Raw genomic sequence first — 20,374 nt, forward strand, 5'->3', positions numbered from 1 at the left:
CCAAACATAACGTTTTGCATTGTTGCCAAAAAGTTCAATTTTGGTTTCATCTGACCAGAGCACCTTCTTCCACATGTTTGGTGTGTCTCCCAGGTGGCTTGTGGCAAACTTTAAACAACACTTTTTATGGATATCTTTAAGAAATGGCTTTCTTCTTGCCACTCTTCCATAAAGGCCAGATTTGTGCAATATACGACTGATTGTTGTCCTATGGACAGAGTCTCCCACCTCAGCTGTAGATCTCTGCAGTTCATCCAGAGTGATCATGGGCCTCTTGGCTGCATCTCTGATCAGTCTTCCTCTTGTATGAGCTGAAAGTTTAGAGGGACGGCCAGGTCTTGGTAGATTTGCAGTGGTCTGATACTCCTTCCATTTCAATATTATCGCTTGCACAGTGCTCCTTGGGATGTTTAAAGCTTGGGAAATCGTGTTGTATCCAAATCCGGCTTTAAACTTCTTCACAACAGTATCTCGGACCTGCCTGGTGTGTTCCTTGTTCTTCATGATGCTCTCTGCGCTTTTAACGGACCTCTGAGACTATCACAGTGCAGGTGCATTTATACGGAGACTTGATTACACACAGGTGGATTGTATTTATCATCATTAGTCATTTAGGTCAACATTGGATCATTCAGAGATCCTCACTGAACTTCTGGAGAGAGTTTGCTGCACTGAAAGTAAAGGGGCTGAATAATTTTGCACGCCCAATTTTTCAGTTTTTGATTTGTTAAAAAAGTTTGAAATATCCAATAAATGTCGTCCCACTTCATGATTGTGTCCCACTTGTTGTTGATTCTTCACAAAAAAATACAGTTTTATATCTTTATGTTTGAAGCCTGAAATGTGGCAAAAGGTCGCAAAGTTCAAGGGGGCCGAATACTTTCGCAAGGCACTGTATCACTGTATCATCTGCATACATTTCAACTTCAGACCCAGTACAGACAGAAGGCAGATCATTAATGTACAGGCTGAACAGGAGGGTCCCCAGTATTGACCCTTGGGGCACACCCACATCATAGCTAAGAGTGGGCGACAGCTCATTGCTCACTCTGACACACTGAGTTCTGCCTTCAAGGTATGATTTCATCCATCTCAAGGCATCGGGGGAAAAATTGAACTTGGACAATTTTGTGATAAGAACAGTATCAAAAGCCTTCCTTAGGTCCAGAAACACAGCCCCAGCAACGCCCCCCCTTGTTATTATGGCCGACATGCATACCCTTGGAAACATCCCCCATACCCTTGGAAACACCCCTTAGTTTTTAGGAAAAGTAGAGTCCAGCCCAAACACATCTTTGGCTTTAATGTTTTTTAGTGGGCTAATCATCTTGTTCACCTCTTACTCAGAAACCTCCCTTATGATGAAGACAGGTTGAGTGTCATTCACTAGCCCTGAGCCCAAAAAACCAGTGGAGGTGTTCTGTGTCATTACCCTGACAGAGTCAATAAAGTAGTAATTGAAGGCTATTGCTATTTCGACTGCATCCTGTGTAAGATTGTCATTCACCATGATTTCTAGTCTTTTTGCGGTGTTACTATGGTCTTTCCCTCTTTTTTAGGAATCTCCCAGATCAATATAGAATTTCCCTTTCCTTCACCAACTATGTCAATAAAAAAGTTTGCCTTGGCCTGTCTGATTTCTTTCATCACTTTATTTCTCAACATGGTAAACCTACGTCTGTCATGATCTAATTTGGACTTTAGGGCTGTTTTTAGAGCATGATCTCGTTCTTTTATCAGTTTCCAGATTTCTCCATTTAGCCAAGGAAGAGTGCTCGTTTGGCCAGGTTTGGATTTGATTTTCTTTAGGAAGACATTTATTGTAGTCTGGATTGTGGATAGAAAAACCTGACTATCAGCTTCCACATCAATATAGGACAAGATATCATTCCAGTTAATTCCCTTAATTCTGTTCAAGAAACGTTTTTCAACAGAATCGGTGGAATGAATACACCCTTGATCACACACAAACACAGTTCACTTTCATAGCAGCCACATACAAACAGCATGATCACTTCTCTAGTTAATTCCTTCTCGCATCTACGCACTCCTCCTCTCACCTTTTCCCTTTGCTTCAGTGCACAACACTTCAGCTGTCTGTGACCAGGCGAAAAAACCTTTCCAAGCCAAACCTTCATATCATAACCACTACACACAGCCTACATAGTTGTCACCATATTAGCTAACATCAGTCAACATAGCTAATAGAACTAACACATTAGTAAACCTGCTACAATCATGCAGTACAGTGTACAGTTAGCAAGCAGTTTAGCAGTTACACCAGCAGGCCCCGGTGGCAATAAATTAATAAAACCAAAAGCTTTCCTTGACTTGGAAAAAATCCAGTGTTGGATAGCCATAGCCAGCTAGCTAACATAGCATCCCTCTCTGTTTGAGCTGGGTGTTTCAGTAGGCTAAACTAGCTAGCAGCATTCGCTAGCTAAGTGAAAGTTTAATCAACTATTGTCTTTCTCTGTGTCAACTACTCAACACATTTTATGCACTGCAGTGCTAACTAGCTGTAGTGTGTGCTTTCAGTTCTAGATTCATTCTCTGATCCTTTGATTGGGTGGACAACATGTCAGTTCATGCTGCAAGATTTCTGATAGGTTGGAGGACATCCTCCAGAAGTTGTCAAAATTACTGTGTAAGTCTATGGAAGGGGGTGAGAACCATTATAACTTTTTAAAAGATTCACTGTTTGAAATTCACTGAGGACGATGGTACTCCTCTTCCTCCTCTGAGGAGCATCCACTGGTGGTGGTGGTGGTGGTGGTGGTGGTGGTGGGTGTGGTGGTGGTGGTGGGTGTGTGTGTGTGTCTGTGTGTGTGTGTGTGTGTGTGTGCGTGAGAGAGAGAGAGAGAGAGAGAGAGAGAGAGAGAGAGAGAGAGAGAGAGAGAGAGAGAGAGAGAGAGAGAGAGAGAGAGAGAGAGAGAGATTTATGAAAATATGAAATATCCTCTGTATAATGGAGTGGCCCAGTCTCTCTTTTAATTAATTTTACTGACCGAGTTAATGGCAGGAGAAAATCCAGTTGTTATGATCGTCAGATATGACTGTACAGACACTGGGAAACATGGATCAAGTTACCCCGTGCTTTATTACAATAACCCCCCAAGAGGAGGAGGATGGAAGACCAGATATGGGATGGGGGAAAGGAAAACCAGAGGTTGAAAAGAGGCAGTGAAAGACAATAAGGAGGTACTGTGGGATTGAGAGTAGATGTGGAGAAGGGAGGGAGGATGAGGGGCAGCGTGTAATTCCATATGGAAAACAAGATCAAGGCATGGGAGCATTGCAATTGGGGTTTGAACAAACTCTAATTATAATCAATTAATCATAAAAATTCAGAACTCAGAAAAATTAATTAACTTGAATCAAAACAAATGAGGTGATTGTTGCTTGAGTAACAATCATCAAAAAGGTAGTTTAAAGACGACTGTTATTTTTCCTATAGGCGCTGTCTCTTTAAATTTACCCATGATCCTTTTAGAATTTTTGTCTGGATTTAAGAAGTAATTTTCGTATTACAACTCTTACAATATTATTTGTGAGTAAGTCTTTGCAATTAATGATCAATGTTGCAAAAGGGGATCCTATGCCCCTAAAAATGCTACTTCGATAGTTATACACCGTTAGTTAAACTTGTGTTACTACTTCAACCTTTATAAACGTTTTTGTCGCTTGTGAACATACGGGCATTCAGAAGGCTTGTTGACTAGGCTACTCGCTGAGAACGAAGTTTCTCCATTCTCGCCTAGGGGAAAGTCCCCGGACACATGGCAGAAAGTGCCCTGCGTTGGTTCGCAGTTACTCGGCTTGTGCGTTACCATTTGTGGCTAAGATGTTCCATGGGACGGAGCTTGGTTCTCACGAGTCTCATTTGTCAGTGCGATAGAAATGCAAGTAATACTAGCGCATGAACAGAACGGGGCTCATTCTCAGAATGCACTTTTATGAAAATGTACCATTGGTGAAAACATACTTATGCGGCCAGCTTGGATGTAGCAAAACAGAAATGACCAGCAAGCACAACCATAATCAGGTTATCTAGGTGAATGCATATATTAGACAGCCATCTAGTGGAGATAAGTAAAACACACACAGCTTGTATATATATATATGGTGATGACTCAGAATATGACAGCCAAGGTTTCAATGTCATATTCAATCATCACACGTATTCATATATTATTAGGGGTTAAAATGTTTGGTTACCTCCATATTATTATCCCTTGTAGTCATTGGTTAGGTGGGTCAAAGAGTAAGAAGCAAGGATTGTACCCCAAGGGAAATACAGTAGATCCCTGTATGTATTTAGACAGTGCTTTCTTAAGCTTTATACTCCATCAAATAAATGTTCATCCACTCTATTTGACCCATTCTATTTCCCCCATTAATCTTTCAGCAAGGGAGAGAGAACAAAGACATTGGATTCTCCCATCATGGCCACTAGATGGAGTGCCGGAGCTTTTGCATCCTTTGTCCATGTGTCACGCTCACATCAAAGTACATAGCCACACGCATGCACGCACGCACGCACACACACACACACACACACACACAGCCCAAAAGCTGACAATGACCTAGTTCCACCCTCTCTGAGCTGAGCTCTCTATCTCTCCCATCATTCATCATAAGTGGGCGTAGGCTAGGTAGCAGCATCACTATCACCACATCAAGCACCACACTAGGTCTGCTGCCTCCTCTCCTGCACTACAGTATCACACTGGCGAGAAGGAGAGAAAGGGGATGAGAGATAGAGATAGAGGGAGAGAGCGAGAGAGAGACAGAGTGTATGAGAGAGAGAGCGTGTGAGGGTAAAAGAAGGAGGTAGACATCGGAGGAGAGAAAGAGAGAGGTGTGAGGAAGACAGAGAGAGAGAGAGACAGTTGAGGGGAAGCGTAGGGAGGAGGAAGAGAGCAAAAATAAAGGAAGGAAAAGGAGAGAAGGGGGCTAAAGGAAGACAGGATGGCAGAGCCAGAGCTGAAATCACAGAGCAGCCTGGAGAGCTTGAAGAAGGCAGCCGAGGGCCAGGAGAAGATGGAGGGTAGGTACACCGCTACAGAATAACACACACACACACACACACACACACACACACACACTCACACACACACACACACGCAAAAACACACACACTGTAGCCTAGCCTAGACACCACATGGTGCAGGGTTGCATCAGTCGCTCATAGGCTGCTGCATGATCTGGTGCAGCAATGGAAGAATGCATTTATGGATATATATATATATGTATTTGTCATGCACAGCTATCAGGCTATTACTCAGGGAGGTGGTTTGGGGGTCAGCTAGGGTTTTCTAATATAATGTGATTCCTTGCAGGGATATGTTATGACCCCCCCATGCTGCTTGCATCCTCTTACTTTCCCTTTATGGCATAGCCTTCAGTCTATTTACAATACAGGGGCATGTAAAGTCCATGTGCTACTCCTGGACTATCAGTGTGCCAACAATCCCTTCTCGTGAACTCTCCTCTGTTCCCCCTTCCTCCTACACCCTGTTCCTCCACCTGCAGCTGAGGCGGTTCCCGACAACCCAGACAAGCCTCCTTCACCGGACAAGCATCCATCCAAGCCTCCGTCCCAATCCACCATTACCGACACAGGCACCGTGGCAGCCACCACCCCTACTGCAGATGCCTCCTCCCCAGCCAAGACAGCAGGTGGCAAGATCGAGCTGAAGCGCAGCATCACGCTCTTCAATGGCGTGGGCATGATCATCGGCACCATCATCGGCTCGGGCATCTTCATCACGCCCACAGGGGTGGTAAAGGAGGCTGGCTCGGCCGGTCTGTCGCTGGTGGTGTGGGCCGTGTGCGGTGTGGTGTCCACCATGGGCGCCCTGTGCTACGCCGAGCTGGGCACCACCATCACCAAGTCGGGTGGAGACTACACCTACATCCTGGAGGTACATGTGTGTGGGGGGTTGTGTGTGTGTGTGTGTGTGTGTGTGTGTGTGTGTGTGTGTGTGTGTGTGTGTGTGTGTGTGATGTGTGCTACTGCATCTGGAGCGGTTGAGATATGAGCAGAAGCCAAATCTCTGTTGTTCACAAATTGATTAAAAAAGTTGTACTGTATTGTATTGTAGGTGTACGGCGAGCTGGCCGCCTTCCTCAAGCTGTGGGTGGAGATGCTGATCATCAGGCCGTCCTCCCAGTACGTGGTGTCACTGGTGTTTGCCACCTACCTGCTCAAGCCCCTCTACCCAAACTGCAGTGTGCCCGACAGCGCCGCCAAGCTCATCGCTTGCCTCTGCCTCAGTGAGTATAACCAGCACTGCCACCAGAATCGGGTGGCCTGTACATTGCAGAGATAATACTTTTTTATATATAGTGAACTATATACAAATACTGACACAAACTGTAACACACATTGACCAATCAGGTCTTTCTCAGCCAGCTGCTTGAGTAAATATTTGTTACAGCTACATCTGTATTCACTACAGTATTATTGCTGCAATACACAGGCCTCCTTTTTGTCTTATTTTGGACTCTCCCTGCTGTAAAGGGACCTTTTTCCCCCACTGATCTTCTCTCACTTCTATTTATTTTCTAAAATAACAAATGACACGAATGAAACAAAATATATAAAAACATATGCAATTTAGCTTTAAGAGGTGCAATGATGTTCTCCCTTGCGCTTCCCTCTCTCAGCATCATTGACCTTTGTGAACTGCATCAGCGTGCGGGCTGCCACCAAGGTCCAGGACTTGTTCACTGCGTCAAAGCTCCTGGCCCTGATCATAATCATCGTTTTCGGTTTCATTCAGATCGGTACAGGTAAGGTCAACACCCAGTTCACACATGTACTGGTGTATGTGTGGGTACGTCTGACACGCGTTTGACACACACCCTCCTCCTGTCTATAGGTTAGTGCTTGTTAAAGGTATTTTGCCACGGCTTAGCTAGTTACATGTACTTTATTCATCTGGCTTTTCACCAACAATGTCTTTATAAAATACCAAAGTAAAGCTAAAATGTATTTTGATATTTCTATTGTAATATGTTCTATCTGCACCCACCTCATGAATTCATAGCAAAATACCTTTGTATGTAAAGACAACCCACCCGTCCGAGAGATATAATGTGCAGCCATCTTTTTCTTCGCACTACATCTGGTCCCGCTGCCACGCTGGCTAACATGGTGCTGCATGTAGGGTTGCCATGGAAACTAGGCGGTGAGCTTGTCGTGCTGTGCTTTTTAGATTCTGAAGTCTAGAGAGGAGGACAGGGGGAAAATATCATTCATGATTATTTTTTTAAACTCAGAGTAGGAAAGATAGGACCAGAATTGGTCCAAAATCTTGATGAGATTGCCATTTTGCTGTGTTGTAACACCCTTTTCATCTTATTTTAACTGTGCCTTTGATGTAGGATGACCACGAATATACACAACTCATAAGAGTCTCATTGTTTGCCTCTACAGATGATGTTAATATATTCCAACATGGACAATAAGGACCAAATGCTTCATTGGTATGCACCCTCCTGCTTGTTCAGGGACAAGAGAGAGAGCGAGACAGAGACAGAGAGAGAGAGAGAGAGAGAGAGAGAGACAGAGAGAGAGAGAGAGAGAGAGCAATATGGCAATATGTACATTGTTACGTCATGCCAATAAAGCGAATTGAATTGAATTGAAATTGAGAGAGAGAGAGAGAGAGAGAGAGAGGGTAACATATGTACAGTATGCAAAGCAGATTCTCTGAGTTGATATAACACATGGACCATGCAATGCTCCAAATCTATTCCAAGTAATGGAAGCCATGTCATTTACACCTGAAATGAAGCGGTAGACAAGACAGTGGAGTAGAAAACTACCTTTTTCTTTATCACAGAATAAAGTCAATCCTGACAGCATCTTCCCTCTCTGATGTAGGCCTCTATAGTAGGCTTAACACTGGACTGGACATTGTGTGAATAATTGAGTGGATAGATGTTTCTTATCATCGAAAAGGTCTCCCTCCTCATGTTGAAATGTCAACTGCCAAACATGATGTTTTCAGTGCATCAATGGCAGACGGACTAACCCAGGGTTAGGTGTTTGGAGGGTGCAGCCTGTGTCAAAGAAAATATATTTTCTTTCATTTATTTCTCAAAATGTCATGTCTTTCAGTCAAACATAGTCACACATACAGTCTTAGGGGGGGGGGGGGGGGGGGAGACGCTATTTGGAACCTGAAATGGTTCATCAGCTGTCCCCATAGGAGAACCATTTGAAGAACCCTTTTTGGTTCCATGTAGAACCCTTTTGGTTCCAGGAAGAACCCTTTTGGGTACCATGTAGAACTCTTTTCACAGAGGGTTCTACCTGGAACTCAAAAGGGACAGCCGAAGAACCCTTTTTTCTAAGAGTGTAGTAGGTGTGCAACGGCAAAATATATTGGGCCAAATCACTGCAACAATTGTGATTTTTTTAGTTGATGTTTTTGTGTGTGTGTGGACATGTGTGTGTGCGTGTGTGTGTGGACATGTGTGTGTGTGTGTGTGTGTGTGGACATGTGTGTGTGTGTGTGTGTGTGTGGACATGTGTGTGTGTGTGTATCTACCATATTCCATGCAGCAAACATTCGTGCATGTGATATACTGTACTGTTGATATTCTCAGTTTGTTGGAGTCAGTCCCTTTTGCCAAGCAGTGATATCAATGCTCCTCTCTTGTCTGTCTAAACAGGTGATGTGCCATACCTGACACCAGAACTGGCGTTTGAAGGCAGCAAATGGGGAGTCGACAACATTGTGTTGGCTCTATACAGTGGACTCTTTGCTTTTGGTGGCTGGTAAGGCCTTTGCAACACAACTTAGGGCATGTTTACACCCAAGTCGTATTAGGTTACAACATAGTAAAATGTTTCAAAATGTTATGCAATGGAAAGCGTAAACAAGCGCTTCTTATTGGACAATTTTAAATAGTGTGCTTTCGTTTTCTTCTGTTTTGTGCCCAGTGAATACGACCCCGGTTTTGTCATCTGACTTTCATCAACCAATAAAGATTATCTGATCATATAGGATGCTTCTTACATACTATGAATGTAATTCCAGTTTTGCAGACTGTAGAAGGTTGATGTTATGCTACTAATCTGATTTAATAATCTAATATTATACTTTTTTATACAATATTGTTGTACTATATAATGCGTCCTATTCTGTTTCCTCTCCTTTAGGAATTACCTGAATTACGTGACAGAGGAAATGATCAATCCAGAGAGGTGACTTCCCACTGGGCACAGACGTCAATTCTCAATGTCTATTCCACGTTGGTTTAATGTAATTTAATTGAAATGACGTGGAAACAACGTTGATTCAACCAGTGTGTGCTCAGTGGGTTATGTGTTGTGAAGGTTTTATTGAGGATTGTACAGAGTTACCACAACTACCCTGTAAATATGTCTATCACTATGTGTAACATGTGTCCTAACATTTTGATTGCGCTTCATTGCCCTCGATTGACTGCATGAGGGTGTTTTTCAATGTGATAATGACAGATCATGACTTATATACAATGTTTTTCAAATATCACATTCATACAATTTAACAATAGAATAATCACATTGAATACAGTCATGAAATTGCATGAAATGAAACACAAATTCAGTTGACTCAAATAACCTCAAATTGGATTGGCTGACACATTATGAGTGCTTCTCCATGACATCATCATCTGTCATTGATGACCTTTGACCTCGATTCCAGAAACCTGCCACTGTCCATCATTATCTCCATGCCCATTGTGACTGTGGTGTACGTACTGACCAATCTGGCCTACTTCACCACTATCCCCCCGAGTGTGATGGTCGAGTCCGAGGCAGTAGCTGTGGTAAGGATGGCTTTATTAAAACATTATGTTTTGGGAGCAGGAAAACAGTGCACTGATATTCCCTTTTTCATTCATAATGTGCCTGTCGTTTATTTTGCTAACAAAAAGGCAACAGGGAACAGCATAATAATAGCAAAGATAAAGAGATTGAATGTGAATTCGGAGTATTGAATGGTAACGCTTTCCCATGACAGATCTTTGGGGAGTACCATCTTGGTGTGATGTCCTGGCTCATCCCTGTCTTTGTGGGGCTGTCCTGCTTCGGAGCGGTCAACGGAAGCCTGTTCACCTCGGCACGGTCTGTATCTGTTCTACACACAGATAACTCTGCAAAGAGTGTGTGTAGATCTGTGTGTGGTTGTGTGTGTTTAATCCAGTCATTTGATACTTTAATTAAAGGCTGGAGATTGTATCAAAATGCTCAATTATGAGGGTTTGCCTGTCTGTCTCATAGGCTGTTTTATGCTGGCGCTCGAGAGGGTCAGCTCCCTGCTGCACTGGGATTGGTCCACACTGACCTCTTCACTCCAGTGCCCTCCCTCATTTTCACGGTGAGTTCTGCCATTGGTCCATAAATTGGTTTAAAATGTAAATTGGTTTCAAATTTTGAGATCCAATTTGAGAACTCACAATTGGGCAAGGCTAAAATCATAGTCATCAACTCAAATCAATCTGGCATAGATCATTAGTTGGTAAATACAGTACATCACAACATTTTACATAGCAACCAAATAGCAGTTATTCCCATCGCAATGCATTTTTTATTGTCTTTTAAAAAGTGTCATGGTAATGTTTTACAGAAAAAAAGGCACATTTATAGTCAACGTACATAAACAACGCAAGAATGCAATTACATACCCCACAATTTGACTACAGATTAGGTTTAATACATCAGCCAAATGTCTCCCTACAGTGTTTCCTGTCCATGCTGTATGCCTTGTCCAAGGACATCTTCTCGGTCATCAACCTGTTCAGCTTCTTCACCTGGCTGTGTGTGGGCATGGCCATTGCCGGCTTGCTGTGGCTCCGCTGGACCAAGCCAGAGCTCAGGAGACCCATCAAGGTACTGTTACTGTAATAAGACCTGTTTGAATACTCTTCAAATGCATCCTTCCTTTATCCCTTCCTTGAATTAATCACTGATCTGATATGTCTGGATTGGTGTACACCAGATGTCCTATGCATTGCTTTCAGCAGTTACTGTATGTCATGTCAGATCAGTGATTACTTTAAGGAAGTGAGAAAGGATGGATGCATTTTAAGATGATAAAACAGGGCCTACTTAAAGATGCACTATGTTGAAATTGCTCTGCCATTTCCTGTTTGGTAAAATTCTTATAGATTGCTTAATTTTAATTTATGCGACAGGAGAATAATTGTAGCATCTAAACTGCTGTGAAATATATTTTCCATAACTAAAAACATTGTATTTTCAGCAGTTTGAAGCTGGTGTACAAAAAACAAAACTTAAGAAAGGGAAGCAGAGAAATAGCCCACATAGAACAGATCCACTGCTTCTTAGACTTGCTTTCAATGAGAATGACAGATCTATAACTCACATTTCTATGTGAATTTAGTTGGGTGACCTAAAACGTTACAATTAAAATGAGTGACCGGAAAAGGCATAAATAATATTTTCCATGCAACAAGATAGCACGATTGAAGTGATATGAAGCCGAGTTTCTTTTAGTTCCATCCTGTAACCGTTGGGTTTGTGTACATTCATCTAATTTTCCCTGGCAGATTTGGTTGGTGGTCCCTGTGGTGTTTGTGCTGGGCTGTGTCTTTATGATCGTGGTGTCCTTCTGGGCAGCTCCCTTTGAGTGCCTGATAGGCAGTGGGATCATCCTCACTGGTATCCCCGCCTATCTCCTGGGGTACAAGTGGAAGAAGCCCCACGTTGTAAAGAAGATCCTAGGTGAGCTGGTCATGTGGTTTCTGTTACTGTTACTGGCTTAGTTCAAATGTGGGTAGCACAACTGATGTACTGTATGTGGAGGCAAACTCATAAATCACAATGTATCACTCCTGATGTGTCAAATGTGTCATTATACATCAATTGCTTGAGTGTGAACTAGGCCTTTATGTAATGGGTTGTCAAAGCTGGAGATACATTTGTGACTGGTTATTTGATATTACCATTAGCAGCCATTTCTGTTTTTGCACTTCGCAAACTGTTTTGTGTCTAAGGTTAACATCCAGTTAAATCGGTTTCCAACCGATTTACTTCTTTTTACTCAGATAAAAACATTCCATGTTTCCCCAAAATTAAATAAAACAAAAAGTAAAGAGGTTTAAAGGAAGAAAAAACATAAAAAAACATTGAATTTTAAATAGTTACACATGTGCTTCTAAAAATGGTGCAAACTTTCCATTGGTGCAAATGAAATGTGTCCTTCGGAGTGTTGAAGACAACTAAAAATGAAATAATGCGAAATGGCTGTTTTCTTTCCTCAGAGATCTTTACTCTGTTCTGCCAGAAGATTTTTATGTCTGTTCCAGAAGAGCGGGAAGAGAAGGAATCCATCGAAGTAGCTGAAGAAGTCGAAACAACAAAGGACGACTGAGTCAATCTATTAGTTGGAACATTACATGTTTACACTCATTATTGCTTTTGTGACAGAGTTCCATGACTCTTGGTAAAGTAGGGTTTATACATATAGGGTTGATATGTATGCTTCAGTGTACATATTTTGTATTTGACATGCATTTTCATACTGTATCATCCCTTTGTACTCTCTCCAGTAATTTAATTCCAGTTATTCTACTTTCCAGTCGTATAGAGTACTTCAAACATCCTCACATTTTATCTTCCCTAACCTTTTGTATTTTATTTTTTTACCTATTTTGTTCTTCAGTATTCAATAGACCTGAATTAAGCTAACAACAAGACGAGTCAGGAAACAGACAAAATAGTCATATTTTCATCAAGTTTTGGTATGGTCCTCAGACAATCATCCAAATCTAGATAACTACGCTACCGGTCAAAAGTTTTAGAACACCTACTCATTCAAGGGATTTTCTTTGTTTTGACTATTTTCTGCATTGTAGAATAATAGTGAAGACATCAAAACTATGAAATAACATGGAATCCCATAGTAACCAAAAAAGTGTTAAACAAATCAAAATATATTTTATATTTGAGATTCTTCAAATAGCCACCCTTTGCAATGATAAAAGCTTTGCAAAACGCTTGGCATTCTCTCAACCAGCTTTCCCAACAGTCTTGAAGGAGTTCCCACATATGCTGAGCACTTGTTGGCTTCTTTTCCTTCACTCTGCGGTCCAACTCATCCCAAACCATCTCAATTTGGTTGAAGTCGGGGGATTGTGAAGTTCAGGTCATCTGATGCAGCACTCCATCACTCTCCTTCTTGGTAAAATAGCCATTAAACAACCTGGAGGTGTGTTGGGTAATTGTCCTGTTGAAAAACAAATGATAGTCCCACTAAGCCCAAACCAGATGGGATGGCGTGAATGCTGTGGCAGCCATGCTGGTTTAGTGTGAATTCGAAATAAATCACAGACAGTGTCACGAGCAAAGCACCCCCACACCATAACACCTCCTCCTCCATGCTTTATGGTGGGAAATACACATGCAGGGATCATCTCAAAAATCATCTCAATCTCAAAAATAACATTTATTTTGATTTGTTAAACGCTTTTTTGGTTACTACATGTTTCCTTTGTGTTATTTCATAGTTTTGATGTCTTCAGTATTAAAATACAATGTAGAAAATAGTAAAAAATTAAGAATAACCCTTGAATGAGTGAGTATGTGTTCTAAAACTTTTGTAGTAGTGTATGTATTTAACTGTTGATTTATATTATTTATTAACCCCACTTTAACTGAAGGTATGTATTTAACTCAGAGTATTTGAATGAACTATCTAGTGCTCACTTAATGTGATTGAACAATGGCCATCCATCTATGAGAAACACATCAATTGATTCAGGTAACTCATACAGCACATTCTGTCCCTTGATTTTGGAGTGTAATGTCCTTTATGTAATGTTAACATGATTTATTTGTGCACTGTATTGCTACAACCAGTTTAAAATTCGATGTTTGGAACACATAGTAATTTCCCATACTCAAATTCACTTTGAAACATTTTCAAGTTGAATCGACAGAGCACTATTTGAAGCACATTAGTGGATTTCTTCCGTGTTGTATTCTGATGTGTTGCCTTAAGGTTATTGTTACACAGGTCAATTGCTTGTATTGATACTCAATGCCCTAGTACTTCTCAGTTCCTACGTCAAACCATGCCTTCATGATATTGTTGTAAGCATTGTTTTATGTTATTCGATACAAGCAGTTGTGAATATGGCATCAAGCCAGTCAACCAACTTCTTGTGTCTCAACTTTCTACCATACATTTTTAACCATTGTATTCAGTGGAGACATTTGTATCAATGTTTTGTATTGTTTGTACTCATCAGATACCATGCCAGATGTCTGATGTCCACATTGAGCTAGCATGACTATTTCGCTACTGATGTATATCTTTGTCATGTCAGTCCAGAATTAATGTTGTGAGCATCGTAAGTGGATATTGGAGGGTCTTTTCTCTTTTGAAGGAGCGATTGCTGTAAGCGCAGATCTAAGACCAGCTGTCCCTACCACAGTCCAAACCTTGTCTCACCCCAAGCCAGACCAGTTCAAGCCAAAAGACAAAAAAAAGAAAGAAAAATATCTAAATGAAATTCTGGAGGGCCTTCAGTACAAAATATTAGCACAAACATGTACATGTTACTGAATTATGGACACGGTGAAGTATAGAATGTTAACTGCTCCTATTATTATAAAATATCATTTCCCCCCATTTGATTATTGAGTGGCTTGGAAAGTAGGCGCAATAGGTCAAGAGCATAGTAAGTCACTGGAGTTACAGAAAGTACAAACTGTGAAGAAGCTCGACAGGCACAGAGGGAAATAGAGTTTACAGGAAAATAATTAACGAATCGGACCAGGAAGAGTTTACAGAAAGAGTAAATAATGAAGTATAAGGAATAGGGAAGTTTAAATATATTACTAATATATCTGTGTCTTGTCAGAGTATATTCATGATTGGCGGCATGAGGGAGAAACTCTTGGGGCACCTTCCAAAATTTTGTGGCCTAAAATGTATCGCACAACACAGTTCAGGTGTGTACAAAGTCTTGCGTATTATGTACTATAAAGTCTTTAATTGTATTTAATGTTATGGTAAAATACTTATTTGTTATTTGAATTGGAAGAAACAATTGTATCGCTGTCAGCTATTGTAACTTTATATGTCAGTGACCATAGCGGGTACATCTACCATTAAACTATTTTTGTTCAAATGGTCTGTGTCTTTGAGGTGAAATTAAGAAACACATTATTGTTCACACATTTCATATTTTACTCACTGGCATAGCACACGCCCCACAGGGGAACTCAGAAGCCCCGTGAAAAAAATGTGTGTAGAATAGCAAGAAATTAGCTCAGCGACTCTTGATCATCCGGACAATCCTTTTCAAGCAGTAAAACTTCATTTTTATACATACATTTATTTTTATTTTGTTGCATTATTTGAGCATAGCATTTACATTTAGGGGAATTTTATAAGGAACATATTAGTTTGGGGAATTTTCCAAATACTTTCAATATTATTAAGTTCCATGTCGGCTCTATGCCTGGAAATGGCCTTGTCTGGAGCAAAGCATCCCAATTTTAAACGTTCCAAAAAAAAACGTTTCAAATTCTAAAAACAGGCAATAATGGATATTAACTAATGGATATAAACTTCATCAAGAACGAGCAGGGTCAGCTATACCATAAGGACGCCTTATTCATGTCCTCAATACATGTACTCTAATACTAATAATACTAATACTAATACTAATATTCTACAAGATCACTAATAGTCTGTAAAGTTTTCTACTTTTGATAGATGTAAACAAACAATATTGGAATCACCATGGTCACAGCCATAAACTTTCAATTCCTTCTGCTTGGTAGATTATGATAGAATATTAATTTTGGTTAAAATATGTTTCATTAGGTTTAGAGTCATAAAGCAACTGAGGGAAAAAATAAATTGCTACTGTGCATACCACTTGAATGAAGAAGAAAAATGATAATTTGTCAACTCCGTGAAACATTAACTCCGTTAGATTTCTGTCTAACGTCGACTCCATCTGAGTGTCAAAATATCTGACAGAATGGTTATGTTTTTATTGGGGATTTTTCAGTGACAGATTTTCCATATTTGACAAATGTTTGTATTGAACTTTTGATTTTTAGATGCAAAATACGTCTGTGTTTGAGTATCTGTTATCAACTCCGTCACTGATGGCTAACCCCCTTATTAAGATACATTTTTTGTCAATATTCTTAAACAACATTTTAATCACTGACCTGCGACATACAGAATGCTTAAACAATTGAAGTTTGTGCTGTGCTAGAGCTAAGGGATAATGTTTGCTTTAGGTTCTAAATCTAGAAAAACATGCCAAAAGGCTAAAGACATTTGCCCTGGAACATTTAATAGTGCTATAAAACAAAACAAATTAAGTTTTGAGATTTGTATTACATACAGTATTTGAATAATCTAATGTTAGAATTCAACAATCCTTTAAACAAGGCCTTTAAACACTTGTTGGATGATAATTGTAAAAATGAAATGCCTTTTATGGTGTCTGACGGAGTTGACATAAATCCAGTTAGTTTTGATTTTATGTTTTTTTTTTAATAATTAATTTGGAGCTTGTTCCTTTACATGGCGTGATAGCTGAAACTTTGGTTTTTCAAAATATATATTGAAAATGTTGCTAATATTAAGGCAAAAACTTGTGGGGAAAAAGTTGAGATTGTCCCATCTTTCAAGAATCCCTGACCTATAGAACAACATTTTCTCTTAGCCTCATGGCAAAATGTGCTTTGCTCGAACCTTGAGGGGGCCCAGCAAAACTGCGCTACGCCACTGATTTTATTGTATTTTCATTCTAATTTTCAAACCCATTTGGGGAGTGATGTTGTAAATAAGCACAAGCTAAAGCATGATGGTGCAATGCATCAGACTCTTGATAATGCAACGTGTCGACATCTTCATTGCATCTGATTACTTCAAATACATAAGGATTTGTATTATTATGCACAACTTCCATGGGAAACAAAGTCAGCTACTGCAGAACTCAGCCACTGGATGCATACAGACAACAACCCATTATCTGAGCATAAGGGAACCCACCAAATCATGAAAAAGCATGGCACAACTAGGTAACAACAAGATAACATCTCCAAAGAAGAATATTGCCTATATGAGGGTCTCAGAATACAACCATGATACCAAGTACTCTGTGCAATATGCTCTGTTTTGTCATTGTCTCTCTGATGATTTATTTCCAAAGCTAGTATCAAAGGCATGGCGCAATGAACTCTGTGTTCATTGATTCCCAAACGGTGATAAGATTGAGGCCTGTTCTGGGTGAGGAGTTCATATCCGCCAGGGAAGGAAATTAGGATGCTGCCTCTGTGATTGGGAGCCAGTCGCGGATCTACTGAAGATCATATTAAAAGATGGAAGATTGTCTCAGTTCATAGAGTTGGATAGAGTGTGCACTTGCCACAAAGCCTATTTTAGCATGGCCTGCACCATTTAGGACTTTCACCATTTTGAAATAGTCAACTGGGTCAAATGTTATTTGTCACAAGCTTTGTAAACAACAAGTGTAGACTAACAGTGAAATGCTTACTTACGGGCCCTTCCCTATAATGCAGAGAGAAACATATAATAATAATAATAATAATAATAACATGAGGAATAAATACACAATGAGTAACTTGGTACTGGCACCCCGTGTATATAGCCAAGTCGATGTGCAGGGGTACGAGGTAATTGAGGTAGATACAGTATGTACATATACAGTAGGTAGGGGTAAAGTGAGTAGGCAACAGGATAGATAATACACAATAGCAGCAGCACATGTGATAAGTCAAAAGAGTTAGTGCAAAGAGGGTCAACATAGATAGTCCGGGTAGCTATTTGGTTAACTATTTAGTAAGACTTCTTATGGGTTAAAGCTGGAATCCGCATAAGGTGAAACAGTGCCACCTTTGGCTCCCAGCACCTCTGTTATTGTTTTTGCTTTGTTAATGAAACAGAGGAGAGAAATGTCCAGCATTGTGGTAAAAAGAGTGCATTCGGAAAGTATTCAGACCTCTTGACTTTTTCACATTATGTTACTTTACAGACTTATTCTACAATTAATCTACACACAATAACCCATAATGACAAAGCAAGAACTGGAATTTAGACATTTTTTGCAAATGTATAAAAAGTTAAAAACAGAAGTACCTTATTTACATTAGTATTCAGACCCTTTGCTATGAGACTCGAAATTGAGCTCAGGTGCATCCTGTTTCCATTTATCATCCTTGAGATGTTTCTACAACTTGGAGTCCACCTGTGGTAAATTCAATTGATTGGACATAGTTTGGAAAGGTACACACCTGTCTATATAAGGTCCCACAGTTGACAGTGCATGTCAGATCAAAAACCAAGCCATGAGGTCGAAGGAAGTGTCCTTAGAGCTCTGAGATAGGATTGTGTCGAGGCACAGATCTGGGGAAGGGTACCAAAACATTTCTGCAGGGTTGAAGGTCCCCAAGAACACAGTGGCCTCCATCATTCTTAAATGAAATAAGTCTGGAACCACCAAAACTCTTCTCAGAGCTGTTCGCCCGGTCAAACTGAACATTGGCTGGCAGATCCTCAAAGTTCTACAGCTGCATCATTGAGAGCATCTTGACTGTCTGCATCAGCGCTAGGTATAGCAACCGCAAGGCGCTACAGAGGTTTGTGTGTACGGTCCAGTACATCCCTATCCAGGACCTCTATACCAGACAGTGTCAGAGGAATGTCCCTCCAGTCACCCAAGTCATAGACTGTTCTCTCTGCTACCGCACGGCAAGCGGTACCGATGTACCAAGTCTGGAGCCAACAGGACCTTGAACTAATATCTAATATTTAACATCATTTATACCACTACGTTTAGATTTGTGTGTTGTTGTGAATTGTTAGATAATGTACTACTGCACTGTTGGAGCTAGGAACACAAGAATTTCGCTATACCCGCAATAACATCTGCTAAATATGTGTATGCGACCAATACAATTTGATTTGAGAACAGCTTATACCCCTAAACCATAAGACTGCTAAATTGTTAGCGAAATAGCTGCATAGACCCCCCCCCCCCCCCCCTTTGCACCAACTCTTTTGACTCATCACATATGCTGCTGCTACTGCTCTATATCTATCCTGTTGCCTAGTCACTTTACCCCAACCTACATGATGTGTCAGTGGCTGTCAAGCCCTGACCATAGTAAGCTGTTTATTCTCTGTGGTGGTTAGGGCATGATAGCGACTTGGGTGGGTCATCTAGGTTTTTCTATGTTGGCCTGATATGGTTCCCAATCAGAGACAGCTGTTTATCGTTGTCTTTGATTGGGGATCATATTTAGGCAGTCATTTCCCCTTTGTGTTTTGTGGGATCTTGTCTATGTTTAGTTGCCTGTAAGCACTATTTGTATAGCTTCAAGTTTCGTTTGTTGATTTTGTTGTTTTTGTTCGGCTTTCATTTATTAAAAGAGAATGTACGCATACAACGCTGCGCCTTGGTCTCACTCATACGACGATCGTGACAGAAGATCCCACCAAAAAAGGACCAGCAGCGTGTACAGGAGGAGTGGACTTGGGTGTAGATTTTGGATGGTAAAGGACCCTGGACGCAGGTCAGGGAGTATCGCCGCCTGAAGGAGGAGCAAAAGCGGAATGGCGACGATACGAGGAGTTAGCTCAACGAAGCAAGCACGAGAGGCAGCCGCAAAAAAATATTGGGGGGTGGCACACAGGGAGATTGGCGGAGTCAGGGTTCAGACCTCAGCCAACTCCTCGTGCTTACCGTGGGGAGCGTGTGACTGGCCAGGCACCGTGTCATGCAGTGATGCGCACGGTGTCTTCCGGATAGCATTCATAGCCCGATGCATTCTGTTCCAGCTCCCCGCAGTTGCCGTGCTAAGTTGGGCATTCAGCCAGGACGGATTGTGCCTGCTCAGCGCTCCTGGCCTCCGGTACGTCTCTTCGGCCCAGGATATCCTGCGCCAGCTCTACTCACGGCATCCCCATTCGCCTTCATATCCCAGTGCGTCCTGTGCTAGCTTCCCGCACTTGCCGGGCTGGAGTGAGCATCCAGTCAGGAAGGGTTGTGCCAGTTCTGCACTCTAGACCTCCAGTGCGCCTCCACAGTCCAGTGCGTCCTGTGCCTACTCCCCGCACTCGCCCTGAGGTGCGTGTCATCAGCCTGGTGCCACCTGTACCGGTCCCACGCATCAAGTCTCCAGTGCGCCTCCACAGTCCAGTACGTCCTATGCCTCCTCCCCGCACTCGCCCTGAGGTGCGTGTCAGTCCGGTGCCACCTGTACCGGTCCCACGCATCAGGCCTCCAGTGCATCGCCACAGTCCAGAGCGTCCGGCGACAGTTCCCAGTCCAGAGCGTCCGGCGACAGTTCCCA

The 20,374-nt window shown here is 41.5% G+C and overlaps 1 protein-coding gene across 1 annotated transcript; it reads left to right on the top strand.

Moving 5' to 3' along the window:
* The first annotated feature begins 4,761 nt into the window (after positions 1-4,761).
* Positions 4,762-13,300, top strand: LOC139416449 (large neutral amino acids transporter small subunit 1-like). The gene is made up of 12 exons (XM_071165065.1): positions 4,762-5,050; positions 5,536-5,927; positions 6,108-6,279; positions 6,673-6,798; positions 8,689-8,794; positions 9,179-9,223; positions 9,708-9,831; positions 10,026-10,129; positions 10,286-10,382; positions 10,745-10,894; positions 11,575-11,749; positions 12,289-13,300. The coding sequence occupies exons 1-12, from the start codon at positions 4,972-4,974 to the stop codon at positions 12,396-12,398; spliced, it is 1,680 nt and encodes a 559-aa protein (XP_071021166.1). The 5' UTR covers positions 4,762-4,971; the 3' UTR covers positions 12,399-13,300.
* The last annotated feature ends 7,074 nt before the right edge of the window (positions 13,301-20,374 follow it).

This window comes from Oncorhynchus clarkii, chromosome 9 (assembly GCF_045791955.1).
Source record: "Oncorhynchus clarkii lewisi isolate Uvic-CL-2024 chromosome 9, UVic_Ocla_1.0, whole genome shotgun sequence".
NCBI lineage: Eukaryota > Metazoa > Chordata > Actinopteri > Salmoniformes > Salmonidae > Oncorhynchus > Oncorhynchus clarkii.

Coding starts and splice junctions, on each gene's coding strand:
- LOC139416449 (XM_071165065.1), top strand. CDS start 4,972: ATGGCAGAGCCAGAGCTGAAATCACAGAGCAGCCTGGAGAGCTTGAAG. Junction 6,280..6,672: donor CATCGCTTGCCTCTGCCTCA/GTGAGTATAACC, acceptor TCCCTCTCTCAG/CATCATTGACCTTTGTGAAC. Junction 9,832..10,025: donor AGTCCGAGGCAGTAGCTGTG/GTAAGGATGGCT, acceptor TTCCCATGACAG/ATCTTTGGGGAGTACCATCT.